Here is a 17,942-nt window from a genome sequence, read left to right on the forward strand (position 1 = left end):
TCATGAAAAATGGAAGCATTAGGAAACGCTATAGGGAAATGTCTTGATTGTCGTCCAGCGGGTCAAAATTGACCCGTTTTAAAGTTTGAAAATGTGGAAAAAATATGTATTTTCACAGTGAAACTTCTGAACATTTTTAACGTTTTTGGGAAATTTTTGAACATTTTTTTTGGTGGAAAAGAAGAAACGTTAAGTGTTTCTTTGAACATTCACCAAAAAATCAACCAAAATCCAGCAAATTCAGCTGGATTTTGGTTGATTTTTATTTTGCGAATGTTCTTAAAGAAAATAGAAGTTTTACTGATATATATGTAATCACTTTAGATATTTTTAGGATTTTTTGTAAGATTTTTACTGATTTTTTTGAAAATATTTACAAGAATTTTCTCGCCAAATTTGGGGATTTTTTTTTTATATAAAACTTTTACAAAGGGAAACTTTTAAGGAATTATTGGAATTTTCTTCCTGAAGGTTTTGCAAATTTTTAGAAATTTGGTGAATTTTTTTGCTGAATTTTTGGATTTTTTTCAGACAAGGAAGCAATATTTTTTGGCGTCTGTAAATGGGGACAACAGGAGGGTTAATCTGCAGCAACAACTTTCAAAAAAAAAAAAAAGGAAAGATAATCCTGCAGTGTATATTTTTGCCATTTTACAAAAACCATTCCTCACTTGGACATACGATCAAACGTTTTCTAACCGTGAGTGCGCATTTATGTGTCCATATGTGCTTTTCCTACCAGCAGACATGTCCTCTCCTACCATGAAGAAGCCAGAGAAGCCGCTGTTCAGCCCCACCTCCCCGCAGGACTCATCACCACGACTCAGCACTTTCCCTCAGCCTCATCACCCAGGCCTAACTAGTGTAGGACACAGTGGTGAGTTGAACCCGTCTGAATCTGGAGCCATCTTTCCCCTCATATACGCAGCAAATCCATCCGTGCACTTAATTCAGCCTCGGAGATCAATGATGATTGTTTTATCCAGCTCGCACACTCAATCTTTATCCTCCGCCTTTCTTGCAGTTATATCGACGAGGAGCCCACCTCCGCACTCGCCCCTGCAGTTCTCGGCCTCGGCCATCCTGCCCCCGGCGCCGTCGCCTTACTTCTCGCACACCACCATCCGCTACCCGCCCCACCTCAACCCTGCTGATCCCCTCAAGAGCTACGTGCCGTCGTATGACCCGTCCAGCCCGCAGAGCAGCCAGGTCGGTCTTTATTGTATGTTCGAAGAAGGCAGTAAGCCAGGTTTTTTTAATTTTTTTTTTTTATTTTGAGGCCCGAAGTCGGAGGGTTGTTTTTTGGCACGATGCTCGTGGCCTCTAGTCGTTCTTTGTTATTTTGTTCGGCTCCACTCCCATCTGACCTCAAGAGATTAGAGATAAGATAAATTGCAGCTTGCATTTGTCATTATTTCATTACTGCTTCATTGGTGCGTTGGCAAAGAGAAACTGTCCGCCTGTTTTGCATGTCTTTCCTCTCGTCGAAAACCTGCTTCTGGTCATTTCCTTTATTTATTCACGGATGATGTTCAGATATCTGTCTAGAACGACGTGCTCTCAGTCCGAAAAAAATCAAAAACCTCAGATACTGCGTTTTATGCTCCCGAGCTAACCACAATTTGAGGCTTCTATACCTCTTGTTTTGGTATTGGGCTGCCTGCTATTTATTTGGGCTATAATGGTCAGAGAGAAACCTGTAATTACAGCTGTCATTGTAAAGAGTAATTCATTTAGTTTAATTCAGACTGAATTAGATAAGTACATTTTGCAAGTAAAAGTCAGTGAACTTTTGCATCAACACCATGTGACAAAGAAATGTATATTCTCATGCTCATGGCAAAGGTTGTAGTACATTCCCAGGCTTACATGTGTAGTGCTAAAAAAAAAAACAACGCATGACTCCATAAAAAAGTCAACTAAACTATTGCGATTGCAGTCACACGTGACGTACAAAACGGTATCGAGGCGTCGTAGTAAATCAAAGAGCTCCGGGCTTTTATACATTCAGGGTACACACTGCGGCCAGTGTGTCGGAGAGAGTGAGCAGGCGTCTCTATAGATGAGAGAGCCGTGTGATATTTATGTGAGTTTTATATCCCCGCTGTTCTCACTGTAAACAAAGGCCTCGTAGACGGCTCCATCTCCAGAGCAGGGAGCGGGTTGGAGGGGAGGCGGAGGGCGGGAGAGGCTGTTACTCCAGAGAAAAACCACGGGGAATGATAAAGGTTGTAAATATTTGCCGTTGCCGGGGCCCGGCTCTTGTGCAGAATTAACTGGCCCTCTGCTGGGGTGCTGGAGAAAGAAGAGAGGGGGGTGAGGCGGGGTCCGGTAGAGGGGCTGGGGGGGGTGGGGGGATGGAGGAGGGAGGCTCAGCAAATAACACAGCGCTTATAATCCCATGGACGAGTGCCAGAATGTTTTTATGCTTGCTTTAACGCAGATTATATTACACTCTAATTAAACATTCTATTCACATCGGAGGGAACCCTGTGGACACAATTCTTTTCCAAAAAGGCCTGTTTGAGTTTTGAACTCGGGGCGGCCCTGAAATGAACGCCCCAGACAGTCTCCAGCCGTCTGAAAGAGTAGCTCCCACTAGCTTCCCTTTATTTCTTTCTCCATATATATAGTCCCTCTGCCTGGCTCTCTATACCAGCACATTCACACCATTGTAACAGGTCACTCTGCTGCCTTCGCCGTCTTTTCAAGCCCGGGTCCTCCTAAATTCCATTTATGAGCGCCATTAAAATCATTGTTTGGAATCATGTAGGAAATCCATTGTCAGTGACTGAGTATCTATTGTTGCTCGTGCCCCCCAACAGTTTTAGTAATAACTGTGACAAGACAGTGACTGAAAGTACTAAAACCTTTTCTTCAGTCACCTTTTATTGTCACCGGGGCAAACAGAGCATCTACGTCCGCCAAAAAAAGGAAGAACGTGGCTCTCTGATTGGATGCTCAGCTTGTTTATTGCAAAGCATTTTGTAAAAGTGACGTTTGTTGCGTGCTTGTCTTGGTTTATTGAGATCTGCCCAACTGCATATTTACAAGCGAACAAGAGCTTGTAAACACAAGACACTGGACACAGTCTGTCCTCTCAGGAGGTAGCAGGTTTTGGGGGAAGGCAAAATAAATATACATGTACATGTTTAGCAAAGCAGGATTTGTGGTGCTTTTTGGACACGGCTTTTTGTTGTTACCTCAAGAGACATTTTCGGCGTTCTGCATTGTTCTCATCTCACCAAAACAAACCACTCAGAACATTTTTGTCACCTAAATGTAGACAGGATATGTTATCCGTTGAACAATGCTTGTGCTCAGTTGTGTTTTCTGGCTGTGTGCGCCCCACCTGCAGCCTAACAGCAGTGGTCAGGTGGTTGGAAAGGTCCCAGGCCACTTCACCCCGGTCCTGGCTCCCTCCCCACATCACGGCGCTGTGAGACCCGTCTCGCTCTCCATGCCCGACACCAAGCCCATCACCACGTCAACAGAAGGTGAGCTCCGGTACCGACTGTCCACCGCCGACTGTCGCTGCCCAACGCCTTCCGCACACCAAGCATTTTGCTGCTTATTGTACCAGTTGCTGCTAAAGGCACAGAAAGTATTTTGAATATTCTTTGCTTTGAGTTGCTCCTGTCATATTTTTACTCACAATATAAAGTCCTGCCTCTCTATGGAAACAGTACAACAATAGCTAGAAACAGAGAGAACTCAATGAATCGCTTTTGTGCAGTGTATCAAAGTCGTAATGACAGAAATCTCGCAGTTACATTTTGTCCATTGTTTCACATTTAAAACTTGCAGAATAAAAGCACAAAAAGGATTTTCTTTTTTCCATTTTCAGTCTGCTCCCATATTTATCCTCCTCGCTCTGTGTAAACATGTTGTAGTTCAAAGCAGTTCACCTGAAAAGTTCCTGAATTTTTGTCATGTGATTGTTGCAGCTGAGTCACCGTGTGTAGACACGTTCGCTGTTTTTTTGTTTTTTTTGGCAAAATCTAGTCAATTTATTTAGATGTGTAAAATAAAGTGAAGCTGAGATTTGATTGTTTTTTTCGACACAACTGAAAGTTTAGTTTGAGGAGCATTAAAAAGCAAAAAAGTCTTCTTGTTTTTTTTAGTTTCTGGCTCTGATTAATGCCGTAGTTTTGAGTTCAGAAGGTTAACACCAGGCTGAAAATCAAAATCTGTACTTATTAATATCTCACACATGAACTTTGCAGGAGTAGAAAAATAATATTTGTGAAAATTCATGTCACGCTCACATTCCTGAGATGCTGATTATAATGCAAGCATGTCTTTCTGTTTTTTTGTGATGGCATGTTACCCAGGCTACTCAGCCCCTGGCACCCCGACGGCTAATCGTTTTGTAGGCCTGAGCCCTCGAGATCCCGCCTTCCTCCACCAGCAACAGGTGAGGTCTCCCCCCCCCCCTGCAGCACTCAGCTCACCTGCTCCTCTTATCCTTTCATTTTCTGTCCCACTCCCCGCCCCTGTCTCCCCACACATCAGATGTGAAAACCCTGCCCTCTGCAAAAATCCAGTCGCACTCTGAAATTGATTTGCAGGAAGCATTAAACAGTTAGATCAGAGCGCTTCAGAAGATCAGAGGACCGATAGGCTCAGGTCAAGCGTAGCATTAACTGTGGGGGGGGGAAAAAAAGTTTGCAGTAGTTTAGAGGCTTAGCTAAAGATAGCAAGTCCTACTGATAATTAAATCTCCTTTTCTTTAAATCCTACCAGCTTTTGAGAATATTTTCAGTAAATTACATGTATTTTTCATAGCAGAAACTTTCACAAAGACACTCAATACTGAGGCAGTGAGTTTAAATTCCACAGTTTGCCGTAGAAAATGGCGTCTACTTCCTGTAGTCGCTCTAACGAAAGAAACCGAGGCGAAGGGTCACTGTCAGCGTCATTGTGCGGCCACGACTCAGAAGATGGATGGGACACGTGGGTGCTTTTGAGAGTGTAAAGTGCTCAGCTCTGTTTCCTTCACACATCATTTTCGACACACACATACCACGTTGCCCTCATTTACCGTATACACGCTGAATATGCAGCGCTGGCGTCGCTCAGTTGCCCCCGCAGAGGTCCTAGGACGTCCTCGGACAGATGTGGTAACCCCGTGTGTGTCTGTGTGTGCTTGTGTGCGTCTGCGAGGTTAGGAGTGTTGCGGTGTTGTCGGACGAGAGAGAGAGTGCTCTCCCCCACCCCGTCTTATTGAAAGCGCTGGTCTGAGGCCAAGGCTTTTCCAACCACAACTAATTGAATGCATCTGCACGCAGCTACATAATGATCGCTGGGTTTCTCCTCAGCTCACTTTTTTTTTTCCTTGTGTGTGTGTTTAGTAAAAATGACAAAGCTGGCCTCTGTTTCCTCGCTCCTCTTTCTGTCTTTTTTTTCTTTTCTATTTTTCTTTCTCCCAAATTTCCCCAAAATCAGAAAAGGCAAAAAAATAAACAAATGAAAAGGAAAAAAAGGGAATGTTTTCAGCAGACGTGGGATGCTTTTATTCCACTCGGGAGAAGAGGGAGGAGGAGAGGGAGGATTCACTTGGCTGATGTCGCGCAGTTTGTCTTCCACATTTTCTAGTAGCCCTGCTACTTCTTTCAGTGGGGCACAAAGTGACTACACAAGACAGCAGCAGTCTGAGTGTAGCTGCATGAGCTGCTGAATTTTGGCCAAAGCTCTGCTCCCAGAGGCTATAAAGCCTTTTTGTTCCAGATTTTTGAAGTGTACTGTGAATCAGCCAGATAGATAAATATCCTCCTAAGAAATACAGTCGGGTAATATAATAAATGTAATATAGTATGGAAGCGAGTTTTATTTGATAATCCTAATTATCCTAAAACATCTTTTTGTGATCCTATTACACTGACAAGAATAAATTATCCTCTCCAAGACAACCAGAAATCCTTGGACTCTGTTTAAAAAAATCTGGAAGAAAGAAGAATGAAAGATTCGTAAGCACAACAACGACACCTTTCCAGAAGGTTATTACATGCTCCATCGCAATGAATGAGTGTTCTTGTCAGCTTAAGGAACTCTAAACAGTCCTCACATTGATTCATCATGCTTCTGCTTGTCACAGTTGTTTTTGTTTTCTGTGGTTTGATTTAACGGCCTGAGATCTGGCCTCGTCGAGCGCGCAGAGACACCGAGCCAAGTCCCTCAGGACGGAACACTTTCACCAAATACTCTGTCATTGTCCTCATCTGGCAATGATGTGTTTATTGTGTGGGGTCCGTGAGGCTTTATTGACACTTTTACTTGTTTAGCTGCAGCCGTTTGTTGTACGGCTCGGTAAGAAGAGGAAAGCACATTGTACACAACATGAATAGAAAGTCATGGTTTTTAAATGTGGTCAGTGTTCAGGCTGAAACAGAAGCTTTTTGTAAATCATTTCAGCGCTATAGCATACACGCAGACCTCATTTGAACCGTACTACAGTGCTATTGCCAAAGTATGGATGATATTTGTGCAATTTTACAATTTATTATCTTTAAACAACTTTGTCATGAGATTAGTTGGTAGTAAAGTTTAAACCTCCTTCTTAGAGGATGCCTGTTTTAAAATGGGGCACCATTAAAATAGAAGCCCCTCAACAGACACACACACACACACACACACACACACACACACACACACACACACACACACACACACACGCAGGGCTTCAGAAATGAAAAAACAAAACAAAACAACACCACCACACGCTCCCACACCTGCTCTACGAATCCCAGGCAGCGAATGTGTGAAAAAACCCTCCATTCATCTCTCGCCTTGGTTAACCCCTCGAGGGAATGCCACCATCTAGCATTCCGCTGGGAAAGATCCGTGATCAGATGTCATTTGGTATTATCTAAGGAAGGATCCTAATCCACAATCTGCCCGCATCTGTTTGCTAACGTTCCCCGGCTCCGTCCCCCTTTTTCCCCGCTGCCCGAGCTGCTCCGATGTGCCGGTGCCAGCGGACAGATGGCGAGCCCCTCGAGGAGCGGTGGCACCGAGCGTCTGGCCCAACCCGCACATTCTCTCCAAGCTATTGTCAGGCTGCAGAGTGCGGGAACAGCGTGGGGGTTTAGTCTCCCAACCTTCGATTAAACACTGAGAAAACACGCTGAATGGAACAAGTTTGCATTGTCTCCTATTCAGCTTTATTAAGCAGCCGTTCGAAGCGTTTGATCAAATGATATATTGAAGTGGAACCAAATGAGGGCTATTGCATCACCGCAAAGCTTCGAGACTAGCTGGTTCTCGCCGCTGCTTCCCATTTGTTCCAGGAAAAAAAAAACTGAAAGAGCATAACAAAAACACATCAGTGAATTTAAGTGTGGCTTAAGTAGGAAACCATCATCGTCCCCTGATGTGTTCATCCAGGTGCTCGGAGGAAAAAGAACACATTTCTTGACCGCTGCAAATGGCTTTGAATATTCAGCGTTTGCGTATATCTGATTAAATCCCTCTTAAGAGCCTCTGCAAAACGTCTGCCACTGCACGCAGAGTGCTAACAGTGCAGTTTTATCCTGATGCATTACTAAATGAATGTGTTGACCACAGGGCAAGGTTAGGTTGGTATTGGCAGAGATAGCTCTCAGCTGGATTGCCGACACGTGCGCTCGCATAATGCATGCAAAGGAGACACAGTTTGTGTGTGGCTTTTTTGTTGCAGTAATTTGTAATCTGTATGTAAGGTTGGCATGTCTTAAAACAGAGGAAAAAGGGGGTAGTGTGTGCCTGTTTGTGTGTATGAGTGTGCGTGCGTGCTGTAACTTCATTGTAATCGTGACCCCTAATCAATAAAAAACAGTTAGCTAATGAAAAAAGTCTGCATGCTCGAGGGCATGCGTACTCCATCCCTGAATCTGAAAGTGCACTTAGAGTGAAGCCATCTTTATCGACAGGGTGCATGCATCCAGTGGATTGCATGGCTTCAGGTAAACAGTAGTGACTGCTCACAGATGAACCACCTACATGATGCCACTCACATTTTCTAACTGACTAACTGCGTTTTTTGTTTTTTGCTTCCAGGTTAGCTGTTACCACTAACTGTGATTGCATGCCTTTTTTCTTTTATGTCTGTTTCTTATCCATAGCTTTGATTTTACTGCTGTTTTACCCAACAAGTAATGAAAGCACATTTTCACTCTATGCTCAGTAACAGTTCGGACTCATTTTGGAGTTTTATGTCTGCTGCTCCTGCAATAGGCTCTTCTGCATGCATGTGTGTATATAGTGTTGAGTTGTAGTGTAATCTGAAGTGGAAGTTGTCTTGGCCCAGTGATCTGACTGCTAGGTTTCAATTGACAGCTGAGGAAGTGTGACTGGAGCGTGACTCAAAACGGCAGGCATTATGGCCCCAGTGCCACTGACGACACTTTGGGGATTACTTGGCAAAGGTAACCTTTTCATTCTTTCATGCCGTCTCTGTGTCTCTCTCGCACCACAACACGCTTAAAATCAATAATTATTCATATAATGTATGATTTACTTGATTGTATACTCCTGGAATTCACAGAAAGTCACACATTTTACTGATAAAATCACATATAAATGTAATTATTTGCTCAGTGGCTGCGGCTGTTATTACTGCAGTGAAACAGATGTTCACTTTTTGGGCTTTTTATTATGAAATCATGCATTTGTTTGGTAAAAACACACATTTCCTTGTGTTGCTGTCATGTTTTCTTTCCTCTCCTTTCTCGTCCTTCATCTCTTTTTCTAAGTTTGTCACTCATTTTCCAGTAATTTGTAAAATCTTAAACCAGATTTTTTAAAACATTTTCTTCCCCCTTTCTTCCCCTCAGAATAGATTCTTGCCAACAAACTAATCTAAAAGGAGAAGCTTAAGGTTTCTTGTCAAACTTGTCATCGCTTTGTTTCACTCTTCTTTTATTCTTGACAAATACTGCTAAATGAAAGGGAGTTCTCCTCTCGGATTCTCACCCATTTAAAAACAAAAATAGTTCACCACTCAAGCTTTGATGGAACTAATTAGAATAAATGAAGTAGAATTTAAAAAAAAAAAAGTCATTTCAGGTCACATTTGTAGCCATGTGAGGTTAATTTACTCACTGCTTTCAAACAAGCCTTGCTTTGTTTGACTTTATGCTCAAGTCATGCTTTACTCTCTTTAACTTAAAGCTGCAGACGCCTCCCCCGTCTCTCCTCCCCCTCGCTTCCCATACTGCATCTCCCCCTTTCTCTGGGGAGAAAAACCCGAACCATTTCACCGTGGTAGAGCGAGCAGGCTGAGCTAAGCCTTTTCCTGTTACGTCTCCCGTTTCCCCTTTTCCCTGGATATGTGGAGTATCTGTGTGTGTCAGTGTGTGAGAGTGTGTGCAGGTCATTTTGCGCTCCCTCGAAGTTACGAAAGTTTCTGCAAACACAAATGCACACAGCAGAAGCCCCCTTCAACAGGCCTCCTAATAGGCCAGTAGAGGTAGCAGAGAAAAATGTCCCCTGCAGCATATTGAGGTCTCTTTTTCCACTCATACTCCGGCGTACTCCTCCTCCTTCCTCCATGTGACTGTACAGTACAGACAGAATAGATCCCGCCCGAGTCCAGTTTATTTTCTTCTCAGGACGGGATGGTAATTCTATTATATTCATTCCTCTTTGATGGATTATTTGCGCCAAACGTATAGATGGAATCGCTTCTCTTTTATCTTTGCTTGCCCCTTTAAATGGAGCGCTCCACTATGCCTCTTCAGTACTAGCCTCCAAATTAAAAAGCTGCCAGACTCGCATGTTGCCATTGTGCAGGAAATGGGTCAGCAATCCATTAAGATGCCATTAGATAATCTAATTTAGGGAGCTAATCCTTAAACGAAGCACGCTGTATGCCCGGGCTGTGCTTGCGGGGAGTAGAATTAGCGAGGTTTGGGAGCTGGACAGGGCAGAGGGAGGCCATCTTGAAGGTTACCTAAGGAAACACAGCGATGGAGGCCAGGGTTTCAACCGGTGCAGCAGCAACTTGTGTGGAGATGAAATGTAAAGAAATCTGCATCACAGGGAAAGAGAGCAGGCACCCAGAATCCTCCTAAATGTGATACCAAATGCTTAAAAAGCAACATGAGGCAAAAGGAGCCTCATGTTCTGCACAGTTTGTTGTGTAAGTTCAGACCTGCTCCACACACACTGATAGACGGAAAAATCCTCTTTAGTGCAGCTTTAGCTTATAGGATGCAGATACAGACTGACAGCCGTCGATTTTAACGAGATTAAAACCGATCCGAACAGAAAAAAGAAAAGCCCGCGAGTGGCCTTTTGCAGCTGTGTGGTCCTTCTCTAATGTAAGCCATTACCTGAGAGGAGTTTCATAAGGAAAGAGAAACAGAGAGATGGAGGGAAGAAAGAAAGGAGGGAGGGAGGGAGGAAGAAAGAAAGAAAGCGAACAGGAAAAAGAGAAAGCTGCAGCCCTCGCCTGCTCTGTGCGCTCTTTGTTCAGCAAGGTAGGAAAAACTTAATCCCTCGTTTCCTGTCCGATGATTTTTGGCAGGGTGAAAGAGAGAAGGAGGGGAGGGAAGAAAGCAGGAGGATAGCATGAGGACGGGCTGGACAGGAGGGGAAAAAAACTGCTCGAGAGGATTAGCCTTGAAGTCTTTTTTTAACACTTTGCGCACTGAAACGCAGCCCGAAACTTGAGTGATGTTTGCTTTTATGTCGTATACATCTCTGCTCCTTTCTCCTTCACTCCTTCTTAAAGGCTGCGAGGTGAATTGAATTTGCTCCTCCGCTGTTTTAAGTAAAAGAGCAGCGACTGGTGATTTATACAAAGCGCAGACTGCTTGATGAGAGGCTTTCATGAACGCAGACACTGTTGTCTCTTAGTGAAGCTGTACAAAGAATGAAGTCTGTGTTTCACCTCTGCAATCAGACTTTAGAGGTTGTCTGCGTTTTGTCTCCCTTGAAAACAACTCCCATCCATCTTCCCCCTTCAAGCGTTTCTTCTTTTCTACTTTTTCCTGCATTTTTCATCGCTTTCTTTGCCCCACGGTTGTCCTCTTTGCTGCTCTTCTTCTCACGCGTGAGACTTTTAGCTGCCGCCGCCGCGAACGTTTCCTCGGCAGATCGGACAGGTTGTTATCGGTGAACCCGCGTCACAGGTACACTTTAGCGAGAGCGGGTGATGCGAGAGGTGGGAGGTTGTTAGATGAGTGCACACTGGGGGCCTGTGGGGAAGAAAAAAGGGGGAGGCTTGGGAGGGGGGCTAATTATCTGACATCTACATAGCGCAGCACCCCTTGGGAACAACATGCTGTTTGTTCCCGCTCGCGTTTTCAGTTAGCACCGTTGCTCCCCAGGAACAATCACTGTGTTGTTTTGCCATTAGCGTGAGATGAATAGGGATGGGACAGCTTTGTGTAGGGACCCCCACACTTTTTACCCACAACCTCCCCCCACTTTCACCACCACCAATCACACTCATGCTTTTTTCTATACTGCCGTCAATGCACAGAGGCAGGCCTGCGTCACGGCCCGCTCACATGATGTGGAATCACCTCAGATTGACAAGCTAGTGTTGTAGTGTGAATAAAGCAAACATTAGACCTTGAGGGCTGACAGCAGAGCAACTGTGATGGTCATTAGTGAGTTCTGACTGCACAAAGACAGTAGTAGCATTTGATTAATTGCTTTTTTTCCCCTCTCTTTCTGTCTGTTTTTCTCCCCTCTCTGCAGTCCTGGTACCTGGGCGAGCTTAGTTCCATTCCAAGTGTCGAACGGGACTCCGATTCTGCCAACAAATGTCCACCAGAACTACAGCATAAACATCATTGGTGAGCCCCTGGTCCCCGCCGAGACAGGGAACTGAACCCACCGAGGACGGCCGGATGACCCCCCCGGGGTGGATGGGCGGGTGGGGGTGTTGATGGCGCAGAGCTAGCACTACAGGTGTCCGCAGCCATGGATGAAACCAGCAAAAGCAGCAGGTGCTGCATAAACCCCCCCAACCCCCATCTCACCCTCTTCCACGTACCACCCCCCCCACCCCCACCCCACCCCCCCCAACTCCCAAAACCTCCAACTCCCGTCCCTCCCGATGACGGACACCGGCCCTGAAGTGAAGACGAGGGTTGGTTCAGAGGAAAGAGAGAGAGAGAAAAAAAGAAGAAGCTTCAGGTCTGCTGTCTCCTCGCCCGGCCCACACACCCACCACCCACCAGTCAGTTGTTGTGTTTGCAGAACTTTTCAATCCATTCAAATACTGTGATGTATAGATGCCTTAATGTTTTATTGCATGACACTCTAGTCTCTTAGCGGCAATTCCTACTATTTTTCCATGTTGGAGGAAGATGTAAAACCTAGATTTACACACACACACAGACACAAGTGAGGGGGTCTGCATATTGACACCTGCCTGGTGGATGGCTCAGAGACTCGGAGCTCTCCAACACAGACCTCTTGAAAAGAGGCTTTCCCGCATCAAACGATTCACTGTGTACACCATAGGAACAAAAACATGTGAATTCAGAGTGTTTTCTTCTTCCGTTTGATTTCAGTTTACTGTGATACGACTCTTTGTTCAGAAAATGTGTTGACTTTGTTTTATTCTTTACTGCTACTTACTTTAAGAATTAATGTAAACACTTATGGTAAGAGTTGAGAACTCTTGATGCAGTTTTCAAAAAACACTAAATGCTCGGCTTGACATTGGCCCCCTCATAAAAGAATTTGCAACTCCTTTACAAAAGGACATTTGTTAAAAAAAGAAAATCATGGAGAATAAGCAAATCGCGACAGAGGCAAGTGCAATTGAATTGTTGAAGGGAAGCTATCAGTCTGTCAGCCCTAAGACTCTAAAGGAAGGGGGATAAATATTAAATGTTTTATGGGTAAAAATGTTTAAGAAAACATTTGAATTTGATTTCAGTCACATATCCGTCTCCTCGCATGAGAAAAACATCAAGCGTGAAAGGCAGTTGAAGGCAAGCATTAAGCTACTTGTGCAGCGCTGAGCAAAACCAGCACTTATTTTGAGCCCTTCCCATCACTGTGGGGAGATTTTTTTAATTTATTTTGGGGGGATTTTTATTTTTTTTTTAAATAACCGAACATAAGTAAAGAAATGAGACGCACATAGTGTGTTAAAGAGGCATTTTGTTTCGTTTTTCTAAGTACTCACGATAAGATCAAGAGCATATGCATTTGGCCATCAGCTTCTAAAGTTTATGTTTACAAAAGAAAAGAAATTATGGAAGTGTTAATTCAAGTAAAATTATTATTCGTGCAAATGTAGCATATGCTTATGGGCAAAGCTACACTTTGTGCAAGGTTAACTCTAAAATGGAAGAGGTTGTAAAACTGAAATTATGAAATCCAGGTGGTGGCAAATCCCTGAAATCTAGAATTGTGCACGGCATGTTCACAGTCATTGCCTCTCCGGTCCAGACGTATTTAAGCAAGGAAAATCTCTCCAACACTCTTAATTTGCACGATGACATATAGTCCACATTACGTGCCTTGCCTTTGAATATAGAGACATCACTACACTTGTTTTTGCTGCATTTATCATTATAGAAAAAAAAAATTAACATTTTTATGATAAGAATTGTTTTGTACTCTGAATGAAATTGTTGATTTTTAACTTCATGTACTACTCTATCTCACAGTTACATTGCATATCAAGGCTGTGTATAGTCGCCGTTTTAAAGTTTATAATCAACCAGCATTTTTTTTTTTTCAGTATTTTTGGTGGTTTTTCTAATAACCTGTCATCTTTTGTTTTCTTTGTTTGTTTTTTTTCTCCAACGCTCATTTTTGTTCATCTTCCAGCTACTATTGTGGAGGGTGGAATTCAGAATTATGAAAATTATGCAATACCAAGTTTTGCCTATGTAGGTAGTGCTTATAGATGCGTCCATTATTAGAGGCTAGTTTGGAGATAGACAATATTGTAACGCATTTATTTTGTTGATATCGTTGTTTGTCGTTGTTGTTGTTGTTGATGATGTTGTTGTTGTTGTGGGTGTTTTCCTTTTTTATTGACCAAAGTGGGGACTGCTTTCTATGCAGTGTAAGACAAGGTCTTTTTGTTTTTCTTTTCTTTTTTTTTTGGTTTTGTCCTCTATAGCGTATAGGCCTACCGAATGACGGTCAGACATGTTCCAGTGTATTATGAATTTGGGAGTTTTAGGGGAAGGGGGTGGTATTTTTCTAGATTTAACAGAACAAAAAAAATGCACCCTTGGTCTTTCTACGGCTGCAAAGTCACTGATTGGTCTACTGTGACTCAACTTTCCACCTGGGGTGCTAGCATCTTGAAGGAGCTCATTTTTCACAGGAGAGACGGCTTGACTTGAGCGCGACAATCATTTTAAGGAATCATGGTTTTTTTTTTCTCTCGCCTAGAATCCCATTAGATCCCTCCAGATCCTCTTTATCCAATCGTACGCCGTAATATTCTAGATGTCGCCGAATGCAATTCCCAAGTAGATGCCTTAAACACATCAGTGAAGTGGCCTGTGACCTGCGCAACAATCACACACCGACTAATGCTAGTGAGACCTGTCCAAATCAGCTCCAGACAGGCTCGGGCAAGCCTTTAGAAAATATTTTATAAGTAGTAGATTTGTATAAATGTATATACGATATGCACATACTGTATGTCAATCCCCCAGCGGAGCCCCGTAGAGTACGTTAAATATCGGACTGCAGAAGAATGTGTTTTCTAACTTCGTGTCCGACGGCCCGGTAGAAGCTTAACTAGAACCCACTAGAAGAAAAATAGAGCACTTAAAACAGCACATAGGCAATCATCTTCTCTCCCGTACAGTGTTCAGAGCTAAATCTCTCAGGCGTATTACAGGGCATTATTTATACCAATCAGATCTTACCACTTTTAATGTAAAAAAAACAAACAAACAGAGAAAGTAATAACGGCGCCACCGATGCTGCTGCTGTGACACCTTTTGCACTCTTTCCCTCACAATCGTGAAAGAAAAGTTCCCGTCGGAGAGGTGGCAAAAAAAAAGAAGTAAAAAAATCCTCAAGTCAAGCTCAATCTCTCCGTCTTCACCCAGAATTCTTATGCAGAAAATAACTCACTGAAAAAGTCACCCCGTTCTATGTGCACTGTTCTGTCTAATTTTTAGGTTTTTTTTAGTTTTTTTTCTTTTACGAGGAAAAAAAAAACTGTAAGTGCTTTGCAGCCTTTGGCCATTGGAGACCCCACTGAAGTGCATTGTCCCCGAGTGTGTTTGTGTGTGGATGTGTGCGAGATAAAAATGTGTCAGGGTCACTGTGCCGTTGGTGTTTATTTGAATAGGAGACTGTACATAAAGGTAAATATCCTGATTGCGTCGATAGCAGTAGTCCGTGGGGTTGAACTCTGCTTTGGCAGCTCGAGTGTGCATGAGCGTGTGTGTGTGTTGTACGTGGGTGAATTTGTGTGATAGAGTGCCTCTGACACAACGAGAGAACATGAGGGTCTTTCTATTGAGAAAAAGAGAAAAAAAAAAGAGATGCCTGCCGTAGGACAGGAGTTTGTACACTGTAAACTTTCTGGGGAGTTCTTCTTTGAAGCCCGTATTTGTAAATCTTCATTTCTGGGGAAAAATGAGTCAGTTCCATTTTAGGAAAAAAAAAATTGAATTTGGATTCTTTTTTGTTTATTTGTTTCAGAGGCTGGATTTGAGTTAGAACTCTCCAGATTTCCCTGATTAGTAGAATCTAAAGTGTTTTCATCAGGTGTTGTATTCCTGTTTGTAAAGTTAAAGCAAAGGGGTGGGGGGGGGGTATTCTATACAGATCCATAAAGGTAAAAAAACAACAACAATGAAGGCTTTTTTATGATTAATATTATTATTTCTGAACTTGGTTAGTGCTTAGATATTTCCATTTGGGAAACACTTCATGAATATTTGAATTGTTGTTCTTTCATTAGTGTGGCCATAGCGAGTGTGTTGTGATTTATCTCTTCTTTTTTTGTTTTTATTTTGGAAATGGGTGTGAATTCTTGTCCAACAAGGTGGTGGTGCGAGTGTGTTTTCTTGTAGCAGCTGGGAAGTGACGTCTCTTAAACCAGTGGGGGGGGGAAGGCCCCAGATTGCACCTGACCTTAAGTGAGAAGCAGGGTAAAATCTGCAGTGACAAACGTCCTTTGATTTGATGGATCTGTCAGATATTTTTTTTTGTTCCTTTTCGGAAATCATTGCATGATGATTGGTGCTACGTCTCGCTGTGTATATCTGATTCGGCTGGCCAACGCTGAGATGACGCTCTCTTTAAAGAAATCTCTTTAAATGTCAGTGAAAGCATCCAGGTATCACTCATTTTGCACCTTCCACATGCTGTCAAAGCCTGATGTACTTTAGAAAACCCTCCGTTCATGCATTAATTTCAGGTGCTTCACAGAAGGCTTCTGCACCTTCTGGCTAGTTATTTGTGGGCGTGGTCTTTCTATCGCCTCACAGGGTGTGAATGTCGCCCGTCAAAAAGCTCTTAAAGCTTCATTTTTTTAAAAGTTTAATCAGTGTTCAATCCATCAGCAGCTTCAAGAGCCCAATTCGAGGCTGATTTTGACGCTCACAACCACCTTACTTTGAACGGTATTACTGCAGCGATCATGGAGAAGCAGGACAACTTTATGCAAGGAGGACCTGTGGCACTCATGCAATATGTGTGATTGTTCCTTTTTAGATGAATGTCACGCATTCTGTAGAGGACTGAGAGGGCGAATGCATGCAAGGGAAACGTTAAATCTTCATTTTCATCCTACATGAGCAATACACATCTTCCATACTTTGGCTAGCTGCTAGTCACTTGGCATCAGGTTGTTAAGAAACATGAAAAACCAGCATTTTTACAGGATGTAACATTCACCAAAAGGAGACAAAAAGATAGCAATGCAGTGCCTGTTCACGCTGTCCAAGTGTCTGTTGTATATAATTGTAAAATGTGATAGACTTACTTTCCTATGTGACAAGAAAAAGAAAAAAAAAAAACAGCATCACACAGAACAGAATGTGGCAAACTCATCTGGAAATATGCTCTTTATTACTTCTTCGATGTTCTTTGGAGCTTTCTTTGTGATTTATTAATTTTCTAATTCTGTCAGCACACAATGCCCACGTCGAACTTGTTCAAAAATCTGATAGGAAATGTTCCTTCTTTTTCTTTCCTTTTTTCCTGAGAGGGGGAGCGGGGCGGGAGGGTCAGTGCTACACCGAGCGCAGTGAAAGGATGAAATAATGTCTTTTCTGAGGATTAGTCACCATTTTTCTCTGCAGGGCTGATTTCTTTTTGGGTCTTGTGGCACTTTTACTTCCCTCTGCGCACACATTTTTTTTTAACTCTATTTTTAGGAATCATGGTGGAATTCTATGTAACGAACAACAACAACAACAGCAACAAAACAATATGTAAACAGTCTCCAGTAGTGATCGTAGTTACACTGCAAGTGTGTGCAAAGGTCTATGTATGTATCTGAATGTACGTTTTAGAGGACTTTTGGAAACCTGTTTTTGTTTTTTATCTTTTCATTTACAGTTTAGGAGCCACAGGTGTCCATTGTGAACTGTATAGCGAAGGCCTTGATATCCCTTCTTTTATTGATTTTAGAAACGCCAAGCATTAGGCGATGCCTTCCAGCTGGTTACATTTGGTGCAGGGGCTAAAATTGCCACAAGATTAAAATCAGTGTAAATAAAGGCTCAACTTTTTGTGATTGTTACTGTTATATCCAGCCTATACTGCTAGCAGCTGTTTTTACTGCAGTCAATTACTGGAAGTGGATATATTTCCTATGCAAAACTGTTTAAACAATAAAATGAGCTATGCTACAAAAATGACTTCTGGATCGCGGCTCTTTCTTGTGTTGGTTTGGTTGCATGAGACACGACAAGACAGCTGGATGGAAATTGTCGCTGATTGTAGAATACATTGGAACTATATTAAGGGTTGGGGTTGTAGGGATGCATGTAAGTTTTTGTTGT

At 42.9% G+C, this 17,942-nt stretch overlaps 1 protein-coding gene across 9 annotated transcripts in view; it reads left to right on the top strand.

The window, feature by feature from the left end:
* The window catches only part of LOC110962419 (nuclear factor 1 B-type), a 60,160-nt gene extending 48,154 nt beyond the window's left edge, over positions 1-12,006 (top strand). For 3 of the 9 annotated variants that reach the window (XM_022210394.2, XM_022210385.2, XM_051943586.1), the window contains exons 7-12: positions 743-877; positions 1,025-1,209; positions 3,359-3,497; positions 4,335-4,417; positions 8,317-8,405; positions 11,689-12,006. In XM_022210394.2, coding sequence (XP_022066086.1) covers positions 743-877; positions 1,025-1,209; positions 3,359-3,497; positions 4,335-4,417; positions 8,317-8,405; positions 11,689-11,821 — 764 coding nt within the window. In that variant the 3' untranslated portion in view covers positions 11,822-12,006. The remainder of the gene's footprint in view (positions 1-742; positions 878-1,024; positions 1,210-3,358; positions 3,498-4,334; positions 4,418-8,316; positions 8,406-11,688) is intronic. The other 6 variants (XM_022210390.2, XM_051943587.1, XM_022210402.2 and 3 more) reach the window with 4 other exon arrangements.
* The last annotated feature ends 5,936 nt before the right edge of the window (positions 12,007-17,942 follow it).

Source organism: Acanthochromis polyacanthus, chromosome 23 (assembly GCF_021347895.1).
Source record: "Acanthochromis polyacanthus isolate Apoly-LR-REF ecotype Palm Island chromosome 23, KAUST_Apoly_ChrSc, whole genome shotgun sequence".
In the NCBI taxonomy this organism is placed as follows: Eukaryota; Metazoa; Chordata; class Actinopteri; family Pomacentridae; genus Acanthochromis; species Acanthochromis polyacanthus.